The sequence below is a fragment of the Rousettus aegyptiacus genome, unplaced genomic scaffold (genome assembly GCF_014176215.1).
Source record: "Rousettus aegyptiacus isolate mRouAeg1 unplaced genomic scaffold, mRouAeg1.p scaffold_m13_p_11, whole genome shotgun sequence".
NCBI classification, from domain to species: Eukaryota; Metazoa; Chordata; class Mammalia; order Chiroptera; family Pteropodidae; genus Rousettus; species Rousettus aegyptiacus.
In genome coordinates, this window is record NW_023416286.1 from 8,991,083 (window position 1) to 9,019,033 (window position 27,951).

A 27,951-nucleotide genomic window follows, 5' to 3' on the forward strand; every position below is an offset into this window, starting at 1 on the left:
CGCCAATTAATACCTGTTGCTCTTGCAAGTATGACAGGGAAAGTAAATGGAGGAAATACTGAGTGTTAGAGAAGTGGCAAGCAGAACATTTTAAGTTTCACATTTATGATATCAATATATCATTTGTATAAAAGGTCCCCAGTTTTCTACGAATGAGGAAACTGAGGCTTAGGGAAGTTAAAAATCCAACACCAATTGGTTAGCAAATGGTGTGGCTGAAATCCTAACTTAGGTTTCTCTATACCTAAAGAACAATTCAGCATGTAATAAAGTAAGAAACCAAAAATTCACACGGAATTAACTCACAAATGTTTTTAAAGAAAGATACAGTAATTTCACAAAAAAGAAATTTCATATATAGTAAGACAAAATTACATATTTAAAACCAGAAAAATTGTTTAGAGTTTTACATAGATATAAAAAAAAACCCCCAAAACATTAAAATTATCCCTTAAAATTATTCTTAAGCAACAATACATTTTAAATTTTTATATTTAAATTTTTATATTTGTCAGGCAAACGAGTTTGCTAAGGATCAATATTTCCAGACTTAACTACTTTTAAATTAAATGGACTTTTTTGCCCCAGATTCTCAAAGGAAATTCAGAACAGAATATTCCAAGTCTAGGTTAACATGTACTATCACAGCGACAAAAACGACAGAATAAAATCAGGGGACTAGCCCCAAATAGCAACTCATGCTCATGGGTCTTTTTACAGAGGATCTCAATAAAATGTCTGCATTTCAATTCTTACAAGAATTGTAGTTCTCCAAGTGTGGTCTACAGATTCCCCAGGGGGAGGGCCCTCTGAGGTCTTTCAGGAGGTTTGTGAGGTCAAATTATTTCTTTTAAAATGCTATGGTGGTGTCTGCCTTTTTAAGTATGTTGATATTTCTGTTGGTGGTGCAAAACAGTGGTGAGTAAAACCTTCAGTGCTTTAGCACAAGTGGCCCCATAGGACACCTAAAGACACTGTACTCTTCAATGCAACGCACTAGCAGGGGATGAACGAAGTGCAAGTTTCACCTAAGAATGTCCTTGATGAAAGAGTGATAATTATTTATTTTATTAAATCACAACCCTGAGTACATGTCTTTTTAATATTCTGTATGACAACATAAGAGGTCAGTGTAAAGCGGTTCTATCGCATAGGAAAGTACGCTGGCTGGTCTGAGGAAAAGCACGTGCGATTGAGTTGCAAGTTGAACCAGATGCTTCTTCCATGGAGGACCATTTTTATTTGAATATTTGTTACCAATGATAAAATTCAAGCTTTTTAGAAAGCTTGACAGCTTCCAAATACTTAAAGACTTTATTGAGAATTGTGTGATGTAAATGAATATGATTTTTTTTTCTACATTGTGTAATGAAATGTGTCAACATTTGGAAGATCTGCACAACAAACATTTTCTAAATAATCAAGGCATGACGTTAAAAAATCACACATGGGTAAAAGATACATTCAAAGTACAAATCTGACCATTGGATTTTAATGCAACAGAATATGAAAAACTCACTGATGAGGTTTCAGATTCTACATGTCAAGAAGTTACTACTTATTTTGATGTAGTATAAAAGAAGAATATGCATAATTATCTAAGAAAGCTATTAATAAAATATTTCTCCTGAAGGAGTAGGTCAACATGCACTGTAGACCTTACCTGTCCAAAGCACTACGTCCTGTGGAATGCACAGGTGCCTCAGATAGGCCGAAAAAGGCATCTTTGCATTTACAAAGTTGGCTGTGTTGCTCACTCTGAGAATGCTGCAAGCCTAGAGCTGCGGGTGGCTCTCTTTGCCTAAAAGTGGAAACTATGAGAAGGTGGCCAATGCTGACAGTGAAGACAAGGGGGGAAAGCGTCCTGATGGCATTAAACCTCTGTAACCAATGTGTTTGAAGACAGTCGCATCTCTAACCTTTCTGCTTATGAAAGCCAATAAATTCCTTCTATTTAAACTTCTATAAGCTTGATTTCCAACAGTTGCACCGAAATCAATCGTCACTAATACAGAATTTGATACCTGAAAGTGGAGTGTTACAAATAACAGACTTTAAATGTGGTACTGGCTGAGCTGAGGTGAGGAAGAGGATTCACCCATTCCAGGCTCAGAGAAAGGCAAAGCGCTATTATTTGATAGCAAAGCAGTCAATTAAAAGTTGCCTTAGAACTCAAATCACATAAATATCAAGAATAAAGTTAAGAGATAAGGAAAGAAGTGTCAGAATCTTGGAGGTTGCTGGCTACTTCTTTCAGCCTTCAAAGAAAAGGATGCGTTTAGCCTGATCCAGCAGTTCTGAAGCAGAGAGGGAAAAAAGACTCCATCCTAACCAAAGAGGCAGCCTTTCTGCCTGTGCCTGGCACACGAAATGGCCAACAGTAGATAACCATATACCTTTTTGGGATGGCAGGTGTGTAAACCTCTTGCCCCGTGCTAAAGTGAGCGCAAGTGGAAACATACGGGAAAAGAGCTTGGGATCCTGGGAGCTGGAGGACAATCTCTAACCGCTTCCTGCTGTACATTCCCTGAGTAGCACAGAGAATAGTTACAACTCCCCTGCATCCCCAGGAACTCCACAACCCTACAAGGGGAGGGGGTACTTAAGAGTGACCTCCGCCCATTGTCTCCCTGTTTAAGGTCCAGACAGCTTGGGGCGGGGAGCGGATTGCTCCAAGGAGGAATCAGCGAGGGCTGGGACCAGAGCGATGGGCCCAGAGCGATGGGCCGTGACTGTACGAGAGTCAATGCAGGGAACGGTCAAGAAACAAACAGGCCAACAGTTCCATTAGGAGATCCAGAAGCATTGCCAAGGAAACGCCAAGGTTCACCGAACGGCCCTCAGAATGTCCAGCGCACAAGGCAGATTTCAGCTTCCAAACGTGCTCCAACAGGCAGGAAGGACTGAAAGGTTTTCCCTGTTAGGATGGAAGCCTCCCCAGCATCCATCCGCCACACAGCTACACAGGACAATCGAAGAGGGAGTTTCTCCCAGAAAGCCGTGAGAGGCCGGCCAGGTTCTGGCACAAAGAACTCCCTCCGCCGCCAGGTCGGGGAGCCCTCGCCCTCACTGTCCGCTCGAGGTGACTGTCGTTGTTTAGTGGTTGCCCTTCTCGCCCTTTTCCAAAAGGAAATTTCATTGCAGCCATGGTGTTTTCCTTCCCCCGCCGTTAACCGGGAGTGTTAAATAGCTCATCCAGTCAGAGGGTTGCCTGCACGTGCGGGGCTACATGTACACCGCCCAAGAAAAGGCCATAACTTAGCGATTCTGGAGTTAAAGTGAAAGCACAACTGAATGAGCCCAAGAGCTGTCTCCCTTTAGAGCGACGGTGAGAGCAATTCTTCCTTGCAGAGGTGTGCTTGCAGTGTCTTAGCCAAGGCCATTTGGGGACTCATATAAACGGGAAGGAAGGTATACAGGGGTGCCAGAAAGCCACAGGGTAAAAACATAATGGGAGATGCCGTTACCCTGGGTTTCGTTCAGCCTGGCATCTCTTTGGGAGCTCTCTTTTCCTCATCCCTAGGCCTGGCTCTTTGGGTGGAGCCAATCCCACCTCCCCGGCTCCAGGAATGCGCACATCCCAGGAGACTAGCCAGTTAAGTACCCGATTTCTTCAACCACAGTGCTTAAGTCTGAGGAGGTCACATGACCAAAGCCAGGCCAATTAAAGCTCTCCCTGGGTTTCTTGTTGAAGCTGATGAAAATTTGACTTCTTTTTTTTTGTTCGTTTGTCTGTTTTGTATTAGAATGCCGGCTGCCAGTAAAACCGCAAGTGTTGCGAGTCATTTCTGCTGCATTGTGGGAAGAGCCTGCCCAAAAAGGGAGCCAAGGCCTGGCTTAGGAAAGCAGAGGGATGAGTGACTGAGGCTTGTTCCGAGCTCCTGGCTGTAGCCACACCTAAAGCTACACAGATAAGTCCTGGTTTTCCAAGTTATTTGAGTCTATAATTACATTTTTGTGCTTAAATAAGTCTGAGTTAAGCTTCTGTCACTTTCGAGCAAAAGAATACTAATGAATATAACTAAAGCGATTTTTAATTCTAATTCTTTCAAAGAGAAATGATTGAACTGCCATCTAAAACGATGATTTCTTTTTGAAAAACACCAATATATCTCTGGAGTCCGGTGTAGATTTGTTTCTTTAACAAATGCAGCATTTCAGGAGAGAAATCATTGATAAAGAATCTGTGAGAGAAAAAAATCACCGTAACCCGGAGCGGTATTAGAGGTAACTAAAGTCCGTAAAACCTGTGCTGGAGGATAATCCCCCAGGAAAAAGTGGTGAGCCAATCATTCATTATTTATATCCTACTTACAGTCAAAAGAGTTTTGTGTCTCTTTGCAATAAAAGACATTATGTAATAAAACCAGTGAAGCAAGTTAAAAATTAAAGAAGTCCAAATCACAAAGTGAAGGAGAAACTTGAACTGAAAACCTTAGGTTGAGACTCTATTAGAATCAAGTAGAAAGCTTGTCTTGGAGCTTCTGGAAAGGCAAAACTCAATGGGTATTAAAAAGTTATGTCACGTGTTTATCTTAAAGAAGGGACATTGTTCATCAAAGAGAGATTGTCTTATTTCTAGCACTAAAGTCTCAAAGTAACACATCACCTAGCTCTTCATATACTAGCACCAAATAATATAAACACAAGTCTTTAACAGAAGTTCACAAGAGATGCTGAAATGTTCTTTTTATGGCAATTATAGAAAAAGCTGACCCTTAATTCAAGCTTAGAGGCCCTTGTTAAATTATAAATCTTAGAAGGCAATTCTGGGAAGGGTTAAAGTAACACATAATCTGTTCTTGGTCATGTGTTTGATGTTGGAGCAGACTTTATATAGAGTATTCTAGGTGAAAGGCAGGTGTGAGTAGCACGTCTTTTAAGGCCATCCTCATAATCATTCCTTAACTCGTAAAAGCTTGTAATAAAAGTTACAGAGCAAACCACTGGAATCTAAAGACTAAGATCAATCATAGGAAATTAGGTGCCTAAAACAGATTGCTGACAAAAAGGGTATCTACATGCAGTAAAGACTCTTTAGATGAGTAAACTTTTACAATGAAAATCAAAGTCTTACCTGCATTTCTTCGATGATGGGGAGAAATAAGTATTGTAAAAACACAGCAAAGAGCTTTCAGGACTAAGAGTCTTAGAGAAAAGATAAGAGTACTTGGAATAAAGAAAGATGATTTTTAGTTAATACTTTTTTTTCACTCTATAACCACAGCTTCAGTCAGGTTCTTGTAATCTAGATTTTGCGAGGCTTTTCTCTCCAGGTTTCCCACTTGTGGATTTTCTTCAGTTCCTCCCCCTTATTAACTACTTTCATCATGTTGATCCATTTCTTATTGAACCTACTGGCTTTTTTTTTTTTTTTGTGCTGACATTGGTTAACAAAGTCAAGTAAGTTTGTAAGTTCAGGTGTATAATTCAACAGTAAAGCAAATATACACATTGCATTGTGTGTTCACCGCTAATAGTTAGATTTTTCTGTCACCACGTATTTGACCCCCTTTACCTCATCTAACTCCCCCTTCTCCCATCCTCCCTACCCTAATGTAACAACTAGTCTAGAGTCCATGTCCATGAGTCTCTGTCCTGTTCATTTGTTGCTTTTAGGTTTATATCCCACGTGTAAGTGGTATCATAAGTGGTTTTCGACTTTTGCTGTCCAGCTTATTTTGCTTAGCATGATTATCTCATCAATTTTGTTGCAAATGGCAGTATTTTATTTCTTCTTATGGCTGAGTAATATTCCATTGTATGTAGGTACCACAGCTTCTTTAGCCAATCATCTATCGTAGGACACTTTGGTTGCTTCCACTTCCTGGCCACTGTGAATAATGCTGCTATGAACATCAGTGTGCAAATATCTTTTCAGATATATGTTTTCAAGTCTTTGGAGTAAATACCCAATAGAGGGATTGCTGGATCATATGGTAGATCAATTCTCAGTTTTTTGAGAAACCTCTGTCCTGTCTTCCATAGTGGCTCTACCAATTTGTGCCACAAGCAATGTATGAGGGTTCTTTTTTCTCCACATCCTCTCCAACACTTATATTACTTTTCCTGTTGATAACAGCTATTCTAATAGGTATAAGATAGTAAGTATTTCATTGTGGTTTTGACTTGCATTTCCCTAATAGCTAGCGATGTTGAGCATCTTTTCATATGTTTATTGGCCATTTATAGCTCTTCTTGGGAGAGATGTCTCTTCACGTCCTCTGCCAATTTTTTGATTGGATTGTTTGTTTTTTTGTTATTAAGTTGTATGAGTTCTTTGTATATTTTGGATAGTAGGCTCTTATTGGAGTCATTACTGCAAATATATTTTCCTGTTCAGATGGTTGTCTCTTTACCTTGGTAATGGTTTATTTTGCTGTGCAGAAGCTTTTTAGTTTGATGTAGTCTAATTCATTTATTTTTGCTTTTACTCCCCTTGCCTTTGAGGTCAAATTCATAAAATCCTCTTTAAGTCCAAGGTCCATGAGTTTAGTTCCTATGTTTTCTTCTATGCATTTTATTTTTTTAGGTCTTATATTCAGGTCCTTAATCTATTTTGAGTTAATTTTGCTGTGTGGTGATAGACAACAGTCTAGTTTCATTCTTTTACAGGTCATTTTCAAGTTTTCTCAGCACCATTTATTGAAAAGGCTTTCTTTTCTCCATTGTATAATTTTGGCTCTTTTGTCAAAAATTATTTGCCCATATAAACCTGGGTTTACTTCTGGACTCTTGATTCTGTTCTACTGGTCTGTGTTTTCTTTCTGTCACTACCATGCCGTTTTGATTATAATTGCTTTGCAGTATAATTTGAAGTTGGGCATAGTGATGGCTCTAGCCTCATTCTTTTTTCTCAGGACGGCTTTGGTAATTTGGGGTCTTCTGTTCTTCCATACAAATCTGATGATTTTTTCCTTCTATTTCTTTAAAAAATGCTGATGGGATTTATTTTTAAATTAAGTTTATTGGGGTAACATTGGTTAATACAATTATATAATTTTCAGATGTACATTATAATTTAACATCTGTATATTCTTTTGTGTGTTTACCACCCAAAGTCCAGTTTTCTTTAGCTATCACTGATGGGATTTTGATGGGGATTGCATTAAATCTGTATAATACTTTAGGTAATAAGGTCGTTTTAACTATATTGATTCTTCCAATCCAAGAACACAGAATATCTTTTCATTTATTTGTATTTTCTTCAATTTATTTTAATAGGGTCTTAGAGTTTTCATTATATAGATCCTTCACATATTTCATTATATTTTTTCCTAGGTGTTTTATTCTTTTTGTTGCAACTGCAAAAGGAATTATTTTTCCACTTCTTTTTCTGACAATTCCTTTTTAGAGTATAAGAATGCTATAGGTTTTCGAGCATTGATTTTGTATCCAGAAACTTTACTGTATGCGCTTATTATTTCTAGTAGTGTCCTTGTGGAGTCTTTAGGGTTTCCTATATAGAGAATCATATTATCTGCAAATAGAAACATTCGACTTCTTCATTTCCTATTTGGATGCCTTTTATATCTTTTTCTTGCCTGGCTGTACTTGCTAGGACTGCCAATGTTATATTGAATAACAGTGGTGATAGTGGACAGCCTTGTCTTCTTCCTGATCTTAGAGGAAAGGTTTTTAGTTTTTCACCATGAAATATGTTGGCTGAGGGTTTGTCATATATGAACTTTATTATGTTAAGATACTTTCCTTCTATACAAATTTTGTTAAGTGCTTTGATTATAAATGATGCTGTATCTTGTCGAAGGCTTTTTCTGCATCTAGTGGCACGGTCATATGATTCTTATTTTTTAATTCGTTTACATGGTGTATCACATTAATCGATTCGCGTATGTTGAACCATCCCAGGGTCCCTGGGATGAAGCCCACTTGATCGTGGTGTATAATCTTTTTAATATGTTGCTGTATTCAGTTTGCTAGTATCTTATTTAGGATTTTTGCATCTGTGTTCATAAAAGAGATTGGTCTGTAGTTTTCTTTTATTGTGTGTTATCTTTACCAGGTTTCGGTATCAGGGTAATATTGGCCTCATGAAATGAGTTGGAAGTATTGCCTCCTCTTGGATTTTTTTGGAAGAGTTTGAGGACAATATATATTAAATCTTTAAATGTTTGATATATAACTCACTGGTGACCTACTGTTTTTTTAAATGCTCTGAAATGAAGACTATGTTATATTTACAAATCCTTCTCTAGCTTCCTAATTTATTTTATCTTCCAGGTTTTTCCCCTCTTTGTTTTTATTTGTTTGCTTGTTTGTTTTTTTCCAGTCTACCATCCTTACTAATGCTTCCCATTCTGCCTGGAATATAATCTGTATCTGCGGTAGCCAGGGTCCTTTGGATTATATGACATGGGACATTTATTTCACAGAGGGCTTTGAACTCCCACTCACTCACCCTGGAGAGATTAGGACTTGAGGAACACTTTTCATCCCTCCATCCCTCCCTCACTTAGTCCTCCCCTAAGGAGTGACTTATCACAGAGGATGGTCATCTACATCCCCTGACCTGATTTTGTACGGCCTACACACATTTATATGTTTTCCATGGTTGGAAAAAAAATGAGAAGAAGAATATTTCATGACACATTTCATGTGCATATTATACGTTGAATTGTGTATCCAAATTCATATGTGGAAGTCCTAACCTCCAGTACCTCAAAATGTGAAGTACTCTGCAAAAGGGTCCTTACAGATACAACTGGTTAATGCTGGTCATACTGGAGTAGAGTGGGTCTACTCATCCAGTAGGGCTGCTGTCCTTATAAAAGGGGGACATCTGAACACAGAGACATGTACACAAGGAGGCTGTTACGTGAAGATGAAGGCAGAGATCAGGCGATGCTTCCACAAACTAAGGAACACCAAAGATTGCCAACAAACCACCAGGAGCCAGGGGCGCAGCCTGGACCAGATTCTCCCTCACAGCCCTCGGAAGGAGCCAGCCCTGCCCACACCTCGGTCTCAGGCCTCTCGCTTCCGGAACTGACACAGCGCATTTCTGATGCTGAGGCCTCCCATTCTGAGGCACTTTGTTACGTCTGTCCTGGTGAGCTAACACAACAGCTATCCTCGCTTGTTTACATATTTACATATTGTTGCTTTTATGCAGCTACAGCAGAGTTGAGTAGTTGCAACGAAGACCATATTGCCTCAAAGCCTCAAAAATTTACTACCTGGCCTTCAACAGAAGAAGTTTGTTGATACCTGATTTATCTGATTGGTAAGATAGGAGAAAGGTCACCAGGCATATGTAGTCCATTCGCCTGATCTCCTTCCAGAGCTGACTGGTGTTCCTTCCTCACACCCTCTCTCTTCCACAAAGGAGGCCTGGAAATGTCCAGCTGATCTGCCTAAAACCAGGGAGTGTGTTCTATACAGGGCAAAAGTAGGGGAAAAACAGGAAAGCAAGTTGGATCCAAGGCATGGACTCCAATTTAGCTCTATCAGCAATAATGTTTTTATTTTGATCTCCTTCCAACACCTGTATATATTTTTCGGTTGGTTTTAGATCTGAAGGAGAGTGCCTTATGTGATTCATTGGCCTTCACAAACCTCAACGTCTTCCTCCTCATAGGAAAGGAGTGTTGGAAATCTCATTTCCTCCTTGAAGTCTCTCCAAAAAGGAAGTGAGTGCTGATGTATTTTTTATCTTGGTCATATCCTCTCTGAATATGCAATTCTCATGACTCATTCTTAAACTCTAGACCACATAAAACCGATTACACTAATCCTCTCACAAAGTTTGGATGGTTTTTTCATGCTAAGACATTATTCATACAAGTACTTGCATGTCTTTTTAAAGAGTAGATCTAAATTACTATAATATTCCTCAGATTATGAGCTCCTGAGTGAGTTTTTGTTTAACTGGAGGTCTGGTTTGTTTAATAACCAACACGATGCTATGCTAATTAATGTGGTTTCCCTTATTAATAAAGAAGACCCTACTGATCCATTGCCAACCATTTTATTCATATAGGTTTTTAAGGAAGAGAAGATGGAAAAGCCAGTGATACTAAATAATTGCTATGTAGCTTGAAAAAAAGTTTTAAGCACTAATAAAGCTACCTAGAAATATATCTGAAACAGTCTCTAATCTGTCACCCATAGCTTGTCATTTACTCAATTAACCCATTGATGTATGTAGACAATGCCCATTACATACAAACTCACTCTGACTTCCTATGGAGGGAGGGACACGAAAGTTAGAAAATAGTATAAAATGAACAGTTGGTAAAGGACCCTGACATTCAGGCAGAAAACCTGGCTTCGATCCAGTAGAAGTTCACAAAGGGTAACTGACAAAATGGAGAAAATATGTGGGGAAAATTGTTCTAGCACTTGTGGCTGTAGATTTCTCAGCTTGATAATCTAAACTATAGGCCGTCTGACCAGTGAGAAGGAAGGGCAGGGCGGGCACTTCTGTTGGCTGGAGGGAGCTCAGGGTATTCGGGGAAATGATTCGTCTAACTGCAGGACAGCTGTGTGTGAACTCAATGGGGCATTGTTAAAGGAATGCAACAGCTGGGGGAGCAGCGCAGGGCTTGTTACCTGGGCATTTCTCTGGTTCCGCCCCTGCGGACTTCCCAAGGAGAGGGGATACTATAAAATGGGAGTAAAACTCAAAAGAGCAGTTTTCTTAAAACCTCTGTTGAGGGCAGTGTTTAACAGCATTTGTAACAATGGAAGTTGGAGGTGGGGGTGGGGCAAAGGGCACTTCCGCACTGAGGGGTGACCTTGCACCTGCAGCTCTGAGCTGAACCCAGGAACAGCCTAGAGCTGGAGCAGACGGATGAGAGAGCACAGCACTTGGGCAGCCTCAGTACCGTGAGAGGCTTGCAGCTGCTCCACCACGTGGGTGGTTGTAGATGATATCATGAATTCCAAACTGGAGCATAAAATAATGAAAAACAGTGCCTGCCACCATGGAGTTAACACATCCAAGCCTCAGACATCTGTGAAGTTCTCCACCTGCCACTCCAACCCTGTCAATATTCCTAGGGGAAAAAAGGACCCTGAGACTCCTAGAACTGAATGGCAAAAAATGCTGAGCTGGAATTATAATAAATGGGAACAGAGCCTTCAAATGAGCACGTGGTTACAATTGTTGCTTCAGGTTGCAGGGCCTGGAAAATACCCCTTACAAAGATGCAGTCGAGGAGGGGCTCTGGCGTAGAGGCGAGCACTGCAGGACCAGTGTGTGGCCTTGGCCAAGTCTTTCATAGTGTTCTGCGCTTGAGGCCCTGCCTCGGAAAAGTGGACTCTTTCAAATGCCCTGACAAGGTGGTTGTGAAACCCAAGTGGGATCATGTATGAGAAAATCCTCTACCTTAACAAAGCGCTGTTATTATAATTACATGGGTTATGATAGGACGGGCTATTTATGGAGGGTTCAGAGTGTCACCTGATGTAAAAATGTGCTTGAGTCTTCCGAAGCCATTTACATGAAGGTAATTTTTCTCACATACGTAAGTGTTCCAGAAAAACCTAGAGCTGCTTGAAATGGTTGGTTTTAGGAGCCTCAGTGTGTGTCTGTGTACTCCAGGGGGCGCAATGGGAAAAATGCCGCTCTAGGTGACACAAGAGAAATGAAGGGCAGGAAAAGCCTTTTGGGCAGTAGAAAGTGGAAGCATAAAAATCCTGGCCTTATTTTAACATTTCTCAACATATAGGAGAGTCAGTGTGATTGTGTTGGTACTGATGGTTCTAGTGGGAAATTTAACTTTAAATTGCCTGTCAATCTCTCTTTCGTGTGTCCATAAAGAGCCATTTATCACCTTTATGAAGCCACCAAAAACCCACACTGAGAGGGAAAAAACTAATCATTGCGCAGTACATGCCGTCACACTAATATATAGTGAGAGTAATAGGCTGAAGGCTCTAAGGATGGGTAATAAATGTTTTGAAAAGAACAACAGATCTAAAGATTGCCCCTAACAGGACGGTAGTCCCATACCTCCATTACTCTCTGTCCCCCTCCTCCCAGGGAGCAGGTTCCCAATGTGTAATGATGCTCCGGAAGGTGGATTTTTCCCTGGCAGGTGTCCCTGATAGCTCCTGTCCACCAGTCAGACATTTCCTTAGTCAACGACGGTCATCCACGTATGCATGAGTTTCACAGTTAACAAAGCACTTCATATAGGTAAAAGTCATTGTATTGCAGAAAGGAATACAATACTCATGTAAGCTTGGGAAAGTAATTCTGCAGATTAGCTCACTCCCTTTTTATTGTATTAGAGTCACTGACTGGAATTCACCTTCATTTACTCTATTTAGGGGTACAGCTGCTTTTCTTAATTACCTTAAGAAAACCAAGGTCATGTTTGAATAAACTCCAAGTTCATCCTTTAATTCAAAATAAAACCTGATCCCCTTATAGCTATGTGAAGCTTAACAGTAATTTCTTTCTCAACCAGTCTATTTCTTGGGGCTCGCCATCCAGTTAGGCGATTCTCTTAACTTTCGTTATTTGCGTAATGCTCTCTCTGACTTGGCATCTATAAGGTTATTTATTTATTCGTAAGTAAATAAATAAATGGTTTTGGTGATTGTCATGTCTTTCCTCCCGGCTTAGCACCTACAGCTGCTCTGTCCACTAGCCACATGCAGTTCTTGAGTGCTGGGAGGGCGGCTTGCCCGAATGGACATGTGCCGTAAGCACAACACGCAGAGGATTTTGAGCAATTAGGCTCGCACCCCCCCAAAGAAAATAAATATCTCAGTGATGATTTTCGTGTATTGATTACATTTCAAAAAGATAACATTTTAGGTATATTAGTTTCAATAAAATGTATTATTAAAACTAATTTCACTTGTTTCTTTTACTTTTTTAAAAAAGTGGGTAGAAAATTTGGTTGCATACATGGCTCACATGATGCTTCTCTGGGCAGTGCTGACCTAGAGTTTTCAACTCGGCATCCTAGGTCTTTATCCCATCTCCCCTCTTCCTTCCACCTCAATTAGAGCCCAGTCTCCTGGCCTATTTTCTTTTTCTGTAGGAATTAACATCCCTATGGAGCTGACCATTCTGTCTGATGACCTCTGTCTCAGCCAAAGGGTTTCTCGGCCCACATCCGCTGGGGGACAGGTATAAGTACTCACTGCCACTCAAGCGAGTATGCCGGCCCTGCAGTCACTTCATTAGAAATTCTTAAAAAGTTGTTTTCCTTACTCCTGAATTAACATCTGGAGACTTAAAAGAAAGTAGGCAGAGAGAGGCAGAGTATTCACAGATATTCCTACCGATCTGGAAAGCAAAACCGACTTCCTGGAAAATTAGATCTAGTAAGAAAGTTCCACAAGGAGTGAAACGAATTTAGTCCTGATATTCTAGGGAGTGCATAAAGGTTCCTCTGAGAATGGGGAGTTAATAAAAATGGATAGTGAAACCGGTTGTGTTTTTCTTGAAGGAAGTTCATAGGCAGTATCAACCCAGCCCAAGGGAGCAATGGGACTGAATATTTTCCAAGTGCCTGACATAAACAGCAAAACTTATTTTCTCCATTGTGGTTTGCCATTATTTTTACACTTCTTATATTTTTACAGACAAATCAATCCATGCACAAACAGTTTATAACAAACCACAGTTAACCCCTGATATATTCAAACTTGATTTACAAAGACCAGGATATAGGAAGACCCGCCTGCCCTGTCTCCATCCCCTCTCTCCCTACCGCCTCCTCTGGGCCACACTTTCTTTCTCTAGCCTCAAGATCTGCCTGGAACTCATTTAAAAAAACACTTGAAGTTTTTAGGGAATCAGCTTAAAGGCTGTGGGAAAGCAGGAAGCCATTTAGGGGGGCTCTTCTCCTGAGTTCTGCCCCCTGCCTCTGCAACAGTTTCCTGAGCATTGCTTGATTTGTTTTTATTTCACTGTGTTACTCTGCCAGAATTACCCCCACCGCAGATTTATTTAGGTTAAGAGAGAATCTTTTTAAAATGCAAATAGTCTTGAGAGTGTTAAAAGGCTTTCAGTAATTTACACGTTAGTGTGAATTTATTCAATCAAATTGCCTTTCTGTTCCCACTCATTGCTCAACTTCCTCAGCAATCAAGACAGAAATCTAATCTCAAAATAAAGAACTAGAAAGCTGCCTACATGTGGCTGGGATGGCAAATTCATAGCATTCTTCCTTGCAGTGAAACAATCTCTCTGATTTCCTATAGCAAAAGTCAGTTTCTCTGAGGCTGTATTTCACATATCCTTCTCCTCATCTCTTTGACCATGCAAAAAGGCCTTTGAACTTCCCCCACCAGGATCCATGTGGCAGTTATGCTGGAAATAATGGCAAGGAAGAAATGAAAAAGGCAGGATACCTCCTCCAGCATCCCCACCTGAGGCTTCGCCTCTCCTTCGTTTCCATAGCTACCTCTCTTCCAGCTAAGGTGCAGGATCACCTGTCACATTTCTAGCCCGTTTCAACCCCATTCTTACAAAGGAGATATTTCTTAACTCTTCGTTAGCTTCCCTAATTAGATTCCAGGAAATTCACTGAATATAGGTGGCTTCCAAAGTATAGATAAAATGAGTTGAGACACATGACCTATCTGTTATCTTGCTCCAACACTCTTGAGAAAAATAAAAAGTATAAATTGGAGGCTATTATGTGGAGCCTTTTTGTGCATTACCTCTTTCTTATAATTTACAAGGAAAGCCCTTAGAAAAATGACACAGGAAACAGCTGTTCTTGTTGTATATACTGTTTCTCACTAGTCAGGAAATGAAAGAAATAATAGTTGCAAGCAAAGAAGGTAGTAATGGAAGGGGCCGCATGCTGTCCAAACCCTAGTGCTCTCAGAGAAAAAAATGGGGGGCGGGGTAACTGGCAGTCTGACATGGGTGGAAAAATTCTTCTAAGATAGAAAGTCTTAGCTCTTGACAACTCTTCAATTCTCGACATCCCGGAACCCATTAACTTTTAGTGGTGTATGTATCCATATTCCTTTCCAGTATTAAAACCTTGTTACAGCACTAGTCCAAATGTGCATGGGTAGCAAGTCCTGCCTCTTCTGCACAGGAGAAAGGAGACCGTCGAGCTGGAATAGCTAGAACATACTAGGGTCCGAAACCTTCTATGGGCACCTACTATTTTCAGTTACTATGTTAAAAACACATAGGTTACTGAGATTTAGTGGCACAGTCTGGACTTCAAATGGCTTCAAGTCCAATGAAGGAGAAAAACAAATAAATATATACATAATATTAATGTGATGAACACTGGAAGAACAGGACCCTTCCTATAGACTGTCTTGAGAACTTAGTAAAGTGAATCAGTGTGAAAAAGATAGAAAGGGAATTCCAAGTTAAAGGAGCAATTGATGCAAATACAAGGAGTGTGAGAAGGATCTGAAAGTAGTTCGATGTGGTTGGAACATTGAGTAAAAGTTAGAGGAGATGAAAGAGGAGAGATGGAAGAAGTAGGCCTGGCTAAATTGTGAATGGTTTCACCTAACATACACAGATATTTGATTTTATACCAAAGAAAATGTGAGGGATTTTCAATAAGACAGAGACATGATCACTGTGCTTGTGTTTTGGATAATGGATAAGGAGTATTAGTTACCAAAGACCTTTCAGATCAGAGATGCCTGACCCAGGGCCGTGTCATTAAGGATGCAAAGGGAATAAATGAACACATTAGAACTGCACACTAGACAGGACTTGGTTGCAACAAATGTGGTTTCAAGGGAGAACAACAAAACTAGGGAGACACCTGGGTTTCTGGCCTGAATGATAAGTTGACTGAAAGCGCCTTTCCCTAAGAGAGAAGATGGTGAAGCCCAAGACTTGGTGGACTGAGTGTGAGGTGCATAGGACCCGTGCAGTTAGAGATGCCAAGACAGCCAGCCAGGCATAAGGGTCTGGGCTCAGGAGGAAGAATGAAGATGCGGATACAAGTCAAGGAGAATAGATCCTATGGAGCTGGCCAGTCTGCACCCCACCAAGGCTTCCTTGCCTGCATCACCTTGTCCTGCCCCTTCCACCTACCCACAAGTCTGGAAAGTAAACGCCAATCAAAACCTGCTTGGGTCACTGGCTTCAAAAATGTGCTGGACTTGCTCTCACAAGTTGAGAACAGAAAGCCAGAATGGCCCCACATCTTTAACTGGTGGCTGTTTGGCCTTGGCTTTCTTTTAAATACCCTTCTTAGCCTTGGCAACCTGGCTGTCTGAATGTATAGCTTGGCATCCGGACTTACTGTTTGTTGTTTTCTGTCAACCTAGCCTGGACCATTCCCTTAGCCAGGTCACAGCCTGTGCTTGCCCATATATGTATTTATAAAAACCAGGGGAAAAACTGTCCTCTCTGGAAGGCATTCACTGTCTCAAGGATTCATAATTTGTTTGGTAAGCAGAGGATGTCACTGTGCCAATTAGAAAAGGTGGCCCTTGTGCAGGGCATACCATCTGTATGTGGAGCCCTGACTTGGCTTCAGACTGAGAGCTCTTTGGCTCTTCGGTGAGAATGTGTATGCCCAGTTTTGGTCCTGATCTGTTCTTGTGGTCTCTCTTATACTGGAAGCTGCCATCAATAGCTTTCATGTTTAACTTTATCCCTAGGCAAGTATATCTACGAGGAATAGACATGAATAGTCCTTCCAAGATAGCAGCCGATACTACCAACTTTGGGAATGTCCTACTAAACGTACATAAAAGTTTCGACAAGCAATAAAGAGTTAAATGCTTTTCTTCTCCATTCTCTGCACAGCGATAGCCCCGTGGGAAATCTGCCTTGAGCTGGAAGGGGCCCTGCCCTTAATATTTGTCAGCCAGGGCCACATTCAGAAATGAGCACATGTTCCTCTATGTCAAGTGCTTTATGGGTGCAATTGAGTTTTGCGCGCTAGCCTGAGAAAATAAGAAAAAGATAAGTCAAATGAGTGAATGTACACTAGGCTGACATAGATCTATGTAGACGAATTTGTCTCCTATCTTGGAAGAAATTTAGCCAATGACAAACATCCTTTACTATAGGGCCTCTGTGTTCATGCCTTATTCAGAGAAAACGGAAGTGAGTTTCTCCTTAGCAAGTATTCCCTAGAAGAGGAAAACAGCAGGGGAAACTAAAGACCCATTGTCCATCTACCTAAAGATTCACAGAACAGCACAAAAAGTTCTTCTGCCAAGCTGACCCCTGTTTGCACGCTGCCTGTTTATAAATGAATTTCTTGGAAGGAATGCCCATGGCACATGTTGGCGGTGAAAACAGATAACTCAAAAAGATTTTCAGAACCCGGTATTAGCATTTGAGGCTATAGATTCCTCTTCTCCTCACCCCGTGTCAGTAAGAACTGACTGAGCTCTCAGATTATGATTTTGTTCTGAGTGGGCCAAAAAATGAAATATTCCCAAATTTCTTACCTAATAATTTATAAAGCTACCTTATTTCTATCCTGGATAAGTTAACTGGGAAATACATTACCTGCCCCAGGATAACTAAGAGCTTACTGTAAAAACAAAGTAACGAGAATGAAAAAAGTTAGAAAATCAGCTAAGACATGTCCAAAATCCCTTTTTAATAAATTATATTACCTTAAGAGGCAATAGGCAATGGAGTATAGCATCACACTGAAGATGATGGCTTTCCCCTTTTTAACTTTCATTGTTAACCTTTAAAAATATGTTAATTTACGGTAAATACTTTCCTCTTGGGCTGAGGAATGCTCTGAGAAAAAAGCCTTGTATAAAAGCTTGATATTATCTGTTGGTCATTTTTTATCAAAGAGAAACAAAATGTGGATCACGGTAAATATAATTAAGATGTAGTACAGGACTTCTGGTCAAGATGGTGAAGTAGGTAAATGCTGTGCTCACCTCCTCTCATGACCACATCAAAACTCTAACTAAACTATAGAACAACCATCATGGAGAATTGTCTAAAGTCTAACTGAGCAGAAGTCCTACAGCTAGGGACATACAGACGAAGACAACTCAAGACTGGTAGGAGGGGCCGTGACATGGAACGAGCTGGTTCTACACTTGCATGTGACTGTTCAAAATCAAGAGGAATATTTCAGCTGGAGAGGTGCCTCCAGAGGAGCGAGAGGTCCTGGCCCCATACCAGGCTCCCCAGCCCAGGGTTCCAGTGCCAGGAAGAGAAGTCTCTACAACTTCTGGTTACAAAAACCAGCAGAGATTGTGACTAAACGAAATGCAGTGTGTCTGGAGTCCCAGGTGTTCCTCTTTAAGGGCCCATGCATGGACTCACTTGCTGACCAACTCATTCATTCTGAGCTCCAGCTCTGGGACAGCAGCTAGAAGAGTACCAAGGACATATGGGGAGGAACTGAGTTGTCTGGAAGGGCAGCTTTTTCCCAGACAGAAGTGCTAAGAGAATCTATTGTTTCTTTGTTGAGCCTTCCCAACTCTCAGCATACAGACACAGGTGGCTGCAATATCTGAATCTCCGTTAATCTGGTTAATACCATTCACCTTGTCGTGGTGATTCCCTAAGACCCTGCTCTACCCAAATTGGGGGCCGACCCAAGATGCTTCCAGTGGCTTTTCCATAAATTGGCCTATTTTATCTCAGGCTATGGACTTTTCTAAAGTTTCTCAAAGACTTGCAAAACCCAAACAAGCAGCATGTGGCCTTGGCCTGACCCATACCTCTTGTGGAGCAGCCTGGCACTAGTGGCAGTCAGCCTGTTTGTGGCTTGGCCTCCTGAGGTCGCTCCAAGCCCAACACAGGTGGCAATCTATCAGATGCAGAGTTCAAAACTAGTTATAAAGCATACTCAGTGAACTTAGGGGAAGAGTACATGAACTCAGTGAAACTTTAACAAAGAGATAGAAAACATAAAAATGGAAATAGAAAACAGAAAAAATCAGTCAGAAATGAAGAATACAATATCTGAAATGAAGAATAACTTAGGAGGAATCAACAGTATATTGGAGGAAGCAGAAGACTCAATTCGTGATTTAGAAGATAAGGTGGCAGAAAACACCTAATCAGAACAGCAACAAAAAAGAATCCCCAAATAAAAGAATGGTTTATGGGGACTCTGGGACAACATTCATATTGCAGGAGTGCCAGAAAAGGAGGAGAGAGAGAGCGAGCAAGGAATTGAAATCTATTTGAAGAAATAATGATGGAAAACTTCCCTAACCTGAAGAAGGAAATAGACATACAAGCCCAAGAAGTAAAGAGAGACCCAAACAAAGAGGCCCACACCAAGACCCATCATAATTAAAATACTAAAAGGTAAAGACAAAGAGAATCCTAAAAGCAGCAAGAGAAAAGCAATTACTTGCCTACAAGAGAGCTCCGGTTAGACTGTCAGCTGATTTCTCAACAGAAACTTTGCAAGCCAGAAGGGATTGGCAGAAAATATGCAAAGCGATGAAAAACAAGTACCTACAATCAAGATTACTCTCTCAGAAAAGCTATCACTTAGAATTGAAGGAAAGATGAAGAGCTTCCCAGACAAGAAAAAGCTAAAGGAGTTCGTCACCACCAAACCAGTAGAGGGACTTCTTTAAGAAAAAGAAAAAAAAAAATCAAAAATATGAATAGTAAAATGGCAATATCTGTCAACAATTACTTCAAATGTAAATAAATGTATTAAATGCTCCAATCGAGAGACACAGAATGGCTATATAAAAAAACAAGATCCTTACATATGCTGCTTCCAAGAGACTCCCTTTGGATTGAAAGACATAAATGTCTAATCACCATGTTGTGCATCTGAAACCACTATAGCATGCCAACTATAATTGAAAGCTAAAATTATTTAAAAAAAGAAGTACTACATTTTTCTTTTCTTTTTTTAATTTGAAAAAGTTATTTGTTTAAAGTAAACTTTACTTTTTGGAGAGGTTTTAGGTGCACAGCAAAACTGAATGGAAAGTACAGAGATTTCCCATATACCCCTGTCCCCACGCACATACACAGCCTCTCCCACTATCGACATCCCTCAGCAGTGTGGTACATTTGTTACAATTGATGAAACTACATTTGACACATCATAATCAGCCAAAATGTATAGTTTACCTTAGGGTTCACTCTTGGTGAAAATTTAATGGATTTTGAAAAATGTATAATGAGAAGTATCCATCATTATGGTATCATATAGTACAGTTTCCCTGTCTCTGAAACTACCGTCTGGTTTTTCCATCTGGCTTTGTGGGGCACATTAATTGGGCACCCTTTTTTGTGTGTGTGTGTGATTTGCTGAGTTCAGCAAATGGGAGGTCCCAGAGGAGGTTAGAAGCAGGGAGAGAGCGAGCTGGGTATTTAGTCCCTGTGACTCTTCTCTGTCAGGCTGGAGTTTGGTTGTGGCTGCATTCCTCTTCAAGGCCAAGATCATGCTGGCAACCATCTTAGAATTCTTGGGTTCCCTAAACTCTGTCCATACCTTTGTAAGTAAGCTCTTAAATTACCTCTTTTGGGGTAATTGAGAAAGTTTATGCTATCTCCTGCCAAGAAGACACACAATGTTTGCCCTTCATACTTACTGGCAAAATAATTATTACTTTTTTACATTGTAAAACAGCCAGGGAATCATAAAATTCAGAACCATAAGTTACTCTCTAAAATTTTGCAAGTTATTGCTAACATCCCTCTATATCCAACACTGTCAGAAATTATAAAGATTTACTTTTGGATTCAATTAAAATAATGTGAAAAAAATGTTAAAAATTAAAAAACTTTATTATAAAGATGATTATAAGTTGTAAAATACCAATAAGAAGTGCTGTTCAATTATTCCTCGTTAAAAATATATTTATAAATATATATATATGTTTCCCTGAACATTATTTAGCTTGACAGAAGACAGTTATTTAAATAAAGAGTATTTAATATTTGTAGCTGATGTTTTGCAGATGTGTTCCCCAATCTGATGCCTCTTTTCTGGAAACTTTAGCAGTGAGATATGTACTATCCCAACGGGGAAGACTTTTGTAATAATAGTTCAAGGAGATTTTATACTATGGCATGAATTTTCACTAATAATGAAGAAATTAGTTGAAGCATATACAATTTGCTATACAATTTACTGCTATCACAATGAACTAACCATTTTACCTTAAAATCACTACTGTATTTCCCCCCAATTTTATAAATTTATGTTTTTCATTACAAATTATGTTAGAATGAAAAACAGATCAACTTAATGCTGAATTAAAGACAAAAACAAATTAACAGAGAACATGTGATGTGATGAGTTCTTTACTGCGTGAGTGGGGCATGACGCTCCACCCAGAATATTCTGTAAAGCTACTTACTCTAGTTTTTGGTCGAGCTCCAGTGGACATTTGGTTTGGCACACCATCAAGATTCTGGGCGTTTCCAGTTTTATTTCTACAAATTCCTTTCTTCTGATAGTTTTTAAAAGATTACTCTTCAGGTTTATAGAATTCTGTAGAAGAAAAATTTTAAACAGGATTTTTCACATACAAAGAATTATTCTGAAGCAATAATTCGAGCAACTTAATCAATAAAAATACATTTAAAAAAAAGAATGGTTTTGAAAATTACATAAAACTTGAGAATATTCGTAGATATCAACATTTTTCCAAAGACATTTATACCTAATAAAGCATGAAATTCTGTTGTAAATGTAAGTTTATAAATGAAAAGTAATTTTAAACTACCAAGGTCAGATATAGTACTATATTGATATATTTTTAAACTTTAAAAGCAAAGTCAAAGTATTTTTAAAATTGAAATAAGATGTGGCTCATACAGAGACACGTTCTTTTAAGCTGTAAGATCTCAGTCTATATATTTTGTAATAGTAGGGAAAAATTTGTAACATTTTATTTCTGAAGTATAGCTACAGAAGTAAAATGATTACAAACATATTAGCATAAACAAAATCCTAAACTTTTCAAATATAGTGAAAGCTTTTTTTCAGAATGTTGGACAAATTCTTATCGAATTGGAGAAATAAAGTTTGTCTTCGCTAATTCTTCTCACTATTTGGAATCTTCCACATCCCTCTATATCCAAGTTTCTTATACAAGTTACCTAGAAGTCTCTATTGGAATGTCCATCCTGATCTATTCCCTTTAGAAAAAGTACTAAGTTCTGCAAAACTGGAGAAGGTTGGGAATGTAAATTTTTCATTTAACAGAAGTTTTAGTTATTGATCATGAGTTTGTTCTTGGGATGTGGATAAAAGATCTAGAATAAACAGACTTGTATATGAACCTAGCACTGTCAAATATTAGCTATGTAACTTTGACCTATAAAAAATACTTCTGGTCATTGATTGAACTTTTCTTTGTGCCTGACATATTTGGCCAATGGGATGCAAGCACACAGGCACATGTCAAGTCTGAGCAGAGCTTTTAAATGTGCTGCTTGGAAATTATCTTTCTTTTACTCTTGATACTTGAAACAACTCCTAGAGGGGAAAGAATTGAATATAATGATGAGAATAATAACGATATGGTAATGATAATGGTAGCTAATTTTTTTTGATAGGCATTGGGTAATGTATTTTATATATTTATCTTTTTGAGAGAATCTCCTGATTTGTTCTTTTTCACAGAAATTTGCTAGCTTAATAGTGTGTTTAGAAAAGGTTTGAAGGACATATAAGAGTGTGTACACACTTCTGTCCTTGAGAAAATGTCATGAAGGAGCTAAAGGGGCTGTGTCTTATTTCGAGTACACAGTGACTTTAAAAGTTATGAAAGTTACTGAATTCTGCTACTCAGCCATAAGAAGAGATGAAATACTGCTATTTGCGACAATATAGATGCGCTTCGAGATAATCATGCTAAGCGAAATAAGCCAGACAGAAAAAGTTGAAAATCACATAATATCACTTATATGTGGGATAGAAACCTAAAGGCAACAAATGAGCAAGACAAACAAATAGAGATTCATGGACATGGACTATAGACCAGTGATTACCAGACGGTGGGGAGGGCAAAGGGGAAAAATAGACAGGGTAAAGGGGTTCAAATATAGCGGGGTAGGGGGAGGGCGAAGTGGGTAAAGAGGATCAAATATATGGTAGCGGAAGGAAACCGGACTTTGGGTAGTAAACACAATAGAATATACAGATGTCAAATTATAATGTACACCTGAAAAATTATGTGATCGTATTAACCAATGTTACCCCAGTACATTTAATAATTTTGAAAAAGTGGCAAACCAGACCATTGGACAGGCAGCCAGTGGAGCTGACAACACAATGAGCTGGCCATTGAGTTGACCAATGAGCACTATACTCTTCCGATCACGGCTAGTATCTACTTCTGCCAACTGGTGTAGATAGTCTAACAGATGCCTAGAGAAGCACCACTGTGGGCTCATTTGTAAAATGAGGATGATGCTGGCACCTATTTTAGCAGGTTGTTGTATACTGAATTAAAGCCCCTTAAGTATTCCTGTTATTGCTGTTGTTATAACATAGTAGATCAGGGATAGTCTTTTTCTTCTGAAAGTTAGAAAAACTTATCCAGGAAAAACTATCATTCGATGACAGAATATTAAACACAAGCTCCTGTATATGATACTTTCACATATATTACCTCTGTTTTTTCGTCTCAGTAACTCTGTGAGTTTTGTCTGATTTTATAAAAGAATTCCAAAAGAGAATAACTTGCTAGACATAGCAAACAAGAGCGCTAAGATCTCTTGATTTTTCTAATGATTTCTCTAGTCTGCCATATTTCTCTTTGTATCCTGGCCTGGTCCTACCTCGGCAACCTCCCCTTGCTAAATCCCAGTGATGCTCTGTTCTATCGTAAGTCCTTGTTCAGCTGCTTAATGAGCTTGGGCTCCTTTAAGTCCTAAAGATAATAAATAGCTATGGATATTAGGAAATAAAGCTGAATCTTCAGGAAGGAATTCAACATTTCAATCACGAAGATTTCTAGAACCCACAGGACACAGGGACAACCACTTATATTAATTATTGAATGTATGCTAGGACACTTTTTATTTTTGACAATGTTATAATTTTTGTTTTATAAAATTGTGTTTTCTATGTTCTGTTACTAGTATTTAGAAATTGAGTCGATTTTTCTTTATTGATGTTCTACCATGAATATTTGTAAGGCTTTTATTGATTTTATATATTTGGGGAAGGTTGTCTTTGTACTCACACATCTAGGACTAACGATACTTTTGTCTCCTTTCCATTCCATGTACTTTAAGTTCCTTATTACTAGCCTAGGACCTTCAGTGAGTATTAATTAGAGGTAGTGAGAGAAGACATCCTGATCTTATTTCAGATTTTAAGAATACTTCGAACGTTTTTCCATTTAAGTGTGATGCTGATTGTATTTTTTAAATCGGGCAGTTTTTTTTGATCAAAATTTTTAATATAAAAAATTTTGAATTTTACCGAATGTATTTTTCTCCATTTATAATCAAATTTTTCTTCTTTAATCTCTTAATTAATAAATCACATTCATTAATCTTATGTTAAACCAATCATGCATCCTTATATTGTATTATCAGACTTCTCTTCTAGTCTTTGAGATTATATATCATAATGAACATTGGAATTTATCAAATACCCTTTAGATAATTGGACTTATCAATGAACTACAGTAACATGACTATTAAACCATCCCTATATTTGTGAGATCAACTGTGACTGGTTATGAGAACCATTTCCTTTTAATATTATTCAATTTGCTTAGTGTTTTCTTTGTATTTTAGCACCATACTCATTTTTGTCCTCTGTCAAGCTTTTTGTGTTAATACATGAGTTTCATTACATAAATATGGAAGCTACGCATATTTATAAATGAGATACAGTAAATTTATATTGCATGAGAATTTTTCATTCTTTAAACATTTCAAAGAACCCACAGGCAAAACTATTTGATCCTTAGGGAGAGTTACTTTTTTGATAACTTGTTTAATGTCTCCCATTGGTTTTTGTTTATTCAGTTATGCAACTCCTGAGTGAATTCTGACAATACACATTTTAATATAACGTCTCACATTAAATCAAATTTATTAGCAGACCTATGTAGATGCCTGTGCTTTAAAAATTATAACTGATATTATAGCCTTCTTGTTCCTGATTTTATTTATGTTGTTTAGTGGAAAGAGCATAAGCTTTAGGGTAGACAAAGTCAACTCTTAGGTAGACAAGTTACCTCACTTGTTAGAGCTCAGCTTAATCACCACTGCTTCTGGAAAGCCTTGCAGCACTCCTAGTAAATGCTTCTGTGGATTCCTGTACTTCCTCTATCAAATATTTTATCAAACATTATCGTAATGTGTTTAATGAGTAGCTTCTCTGTTAAACTGTTAGCTCTATGAGAGAAAAGACGAGGTCTAATTTACCACGAAGCACTTAGCACAATGTCTGAAACAGTGAGTACTCAACAAATCTGTTGAATGGTTACTTGTGTGCATTTATTTCTCTGCCTGTCTCTTCCATGAGACCATAGTTTTAATTGACTTTTACAGCTACCATAACAAAGAGCAGAAGAGGGACTAAAAATGTCAGCTCTGGAGTTGGAGTACAAGATTCAAAGCCAGGTCCCGCCACTCACTAGCTGTGTGACTATGAACAAATTACTTCTTTTTACCTCAGTTGCCTCACCTGTAAACTAAAAAATAATGATGCTTTGCACTCAACTAGATTGTAGTTTATATGTGTAAAACACTTTAAAAAGTGTCTGGCACCCAGTAAGTAATGAGTTAATTATAGCTATTATTATGTTAGTACATGACTGGTAAATGAGTAAATAATGAATCTACAAAAATAAAGAAGATAATACTTGCTCTGCTGCTCTGGGCTGTTCTGATGAAGTGATGAGAGTTTTAAGTAATGACAACCATTTAAAACATTTTATTAAAATCATTAAAAATGGGAAGCCCCTGTGGCCACAAGGAACTGTTCCTCCCCCCACCCCCCGCCACCTTTGGAAATAACTAACAAGGCCAGAGAGATATGTAGTTAGGTTTTATTCCTTATTGGAATTCTTATTTTATATTTTAGCCTCTACTATGATACTAAATATATAGTTTTAATGGATTAACATTTTTTTTAACTACAAAATAATAAGAATTTTTCTTCATACTTGACAACTCCCTGGGAAATAATCTCTGATTTTCTAAATCTCCCTCCCCACCTTCCCCCCACTGCCCATTACTTCCTGCAGTTCATCTATTATTCAAATGTTTCTTCATTTGTTTTTCTCACGGACAAGAAAATTTAAAAATGCTGTCCTTGTAGTCATTCTCAAAGGTTGATTAGTCCTAAAATATTAAACTTCACTGATGTAATAATTGTTGAGTATTTTCTCCTATATACAACTGAGCCATGATATAAGAGTGCAAGAAACCAATAATAAAATTTCCTTTCTAATCTTTGCCCAGATTTCATATAAAAAGAGTTAAGGAAAAAATTCCTGAGATATTCATATTTATGCAAATTTAGCAAAGAATGAGGTGGTTCCCTCTTGTTAGTGTCCATACCTAGAGAGATAAAAGAGCAAATTCTTTCACTCATTCTGTTCTTTTTAGAATTTAAAAAAAAAACATAAAATACAGAAAATCTTTTTATTTAAATAATTATAGGACACCTCTAAAGTTTAATGTACAATATTCTATTTTTTATACAATATTTAAAAGTATAGCATGCCATCGTTTAACTCTTGCAAAGAAGAATCTCACTAAGTAACTGATTTAGAAATTGAAGACCATCACATTTGTTTTTTTAGAGAAAAGCTCAACATTTATAAAGAAATATCCATATTTTAAAACATTTAAAATATTGGCTATTAATATCCAGTTCAAACAACAGGTATAAATAATGTAACATCAGTTTTGATCCCAAATTTAAATGAAGTGAACCAAAAGTCAAAGCTACGTACAGGAAGTCACCCTTGCCATTTCTTTCTCAAGTAGTAGATTTGTTTTATACCTCAAAAAGGCTTATGTAATCATCCTTCAGGGAACGTTAAAAACTAAAGAAGAAATTCATGCACATGTGAAAGTTTTTCTGAGTTGAGCCAAAATAATTTGTTCTTTCTATAAATGAGACTAATTTACTTACTTTGCTAAATGACTAAGAAAGACATACCTGATTCCATAACTGAGAAATGAGAGGCCTTCCATCTTTTCATGATGTTAATGCTGGATATAAAATTCCCCTTCTCAATCATAATAACAACTACCATTTACTTGGTGCTTATATTCAGTGTAGTGAAAGCAAGCTGCTAACTAAATTCAGGTCACAATTCCTCTGCTTATTGTCCTGTGACCTGGGCAATTTATTTAAATTTCCAATGTCTCTGCTGTCTCACTGGATTAAAACTGTAGATATTAACAGGACCTATTCATAGAGTTTAATTTATTACTTCCCACTTTATTTTTGCCTCATATTTTACCCCAGATATTGTCAGCACTTCAGAATACGATAATTCTGGGTTATATTCTCTATAAGAACTATGATTATACCCTTTCTGATAGGTCAAGGACTGCAAAAGTCACCAGAGACTCAACATGAACAGACTAAAAAGAAAGTGAGTGCCATACTGATTAAAGAAACCAATGTCTCTTCCAAATCTCACCATGTGATCCACTGCAGATTGATATAGAAGAGATGGAAAAATACATGAGAAGTGCGAACACAGAAGACTCACAATGACATACATATTGACATATAAGACAAGCTTTTATAGTCTCATGGCTTTATTTTTCACTTGTTGATAGCTGATTTATCTTTCCCCAATGGCTTCCTTGTCAAAGTATCTTTGGAGCCAGTCAACTCCTGTCTCTTCTCATTCATTCATTGATATGCCAAGCACTCCAATCACAGAAAACAAACATAACTTATTTTCCTGAAGAGCTCTAGCTTAGGGAGAAAGGGTCACATAGACAGATATTACAAAGATTTAAGCAAAGTAAGTACAAAATAATATGAGAACAGACAAAAGAGCATGTAATTCTTCCTGGGGAAAAGGGAAAGAATGCATAGAGGAAATAACCTTTAAACTGAG

At 38.4% G+C, this 27,951-nt stretch overlaps 1 protein-coding gene across 1 annotated transcript in view; it reads right to left on the reverse strand.

Moving 5' to 3' along the window:
• The window catches only part of STARD13 (StAR related lipid transfer domain containing 13), a 468,661-nt gene that overhangs the window by 314,760 nt on the left and 125,950 nt on the right, over window positions 1-27,951 (reverse strand). The window contains exon 2 of the mRNA XM_036228476.1: window positions 21,250-21,383. Within this exon, the coding sequence (XP_036084369.1) occupies window positions 21,250-21,279 (30 nt within the window). The 5' untranslated portion in view covers window positions 21,280-21,383. The remainder of the gene's footprint in view (window positions 1-21,249; window positions 21,384-27,951) is intronic.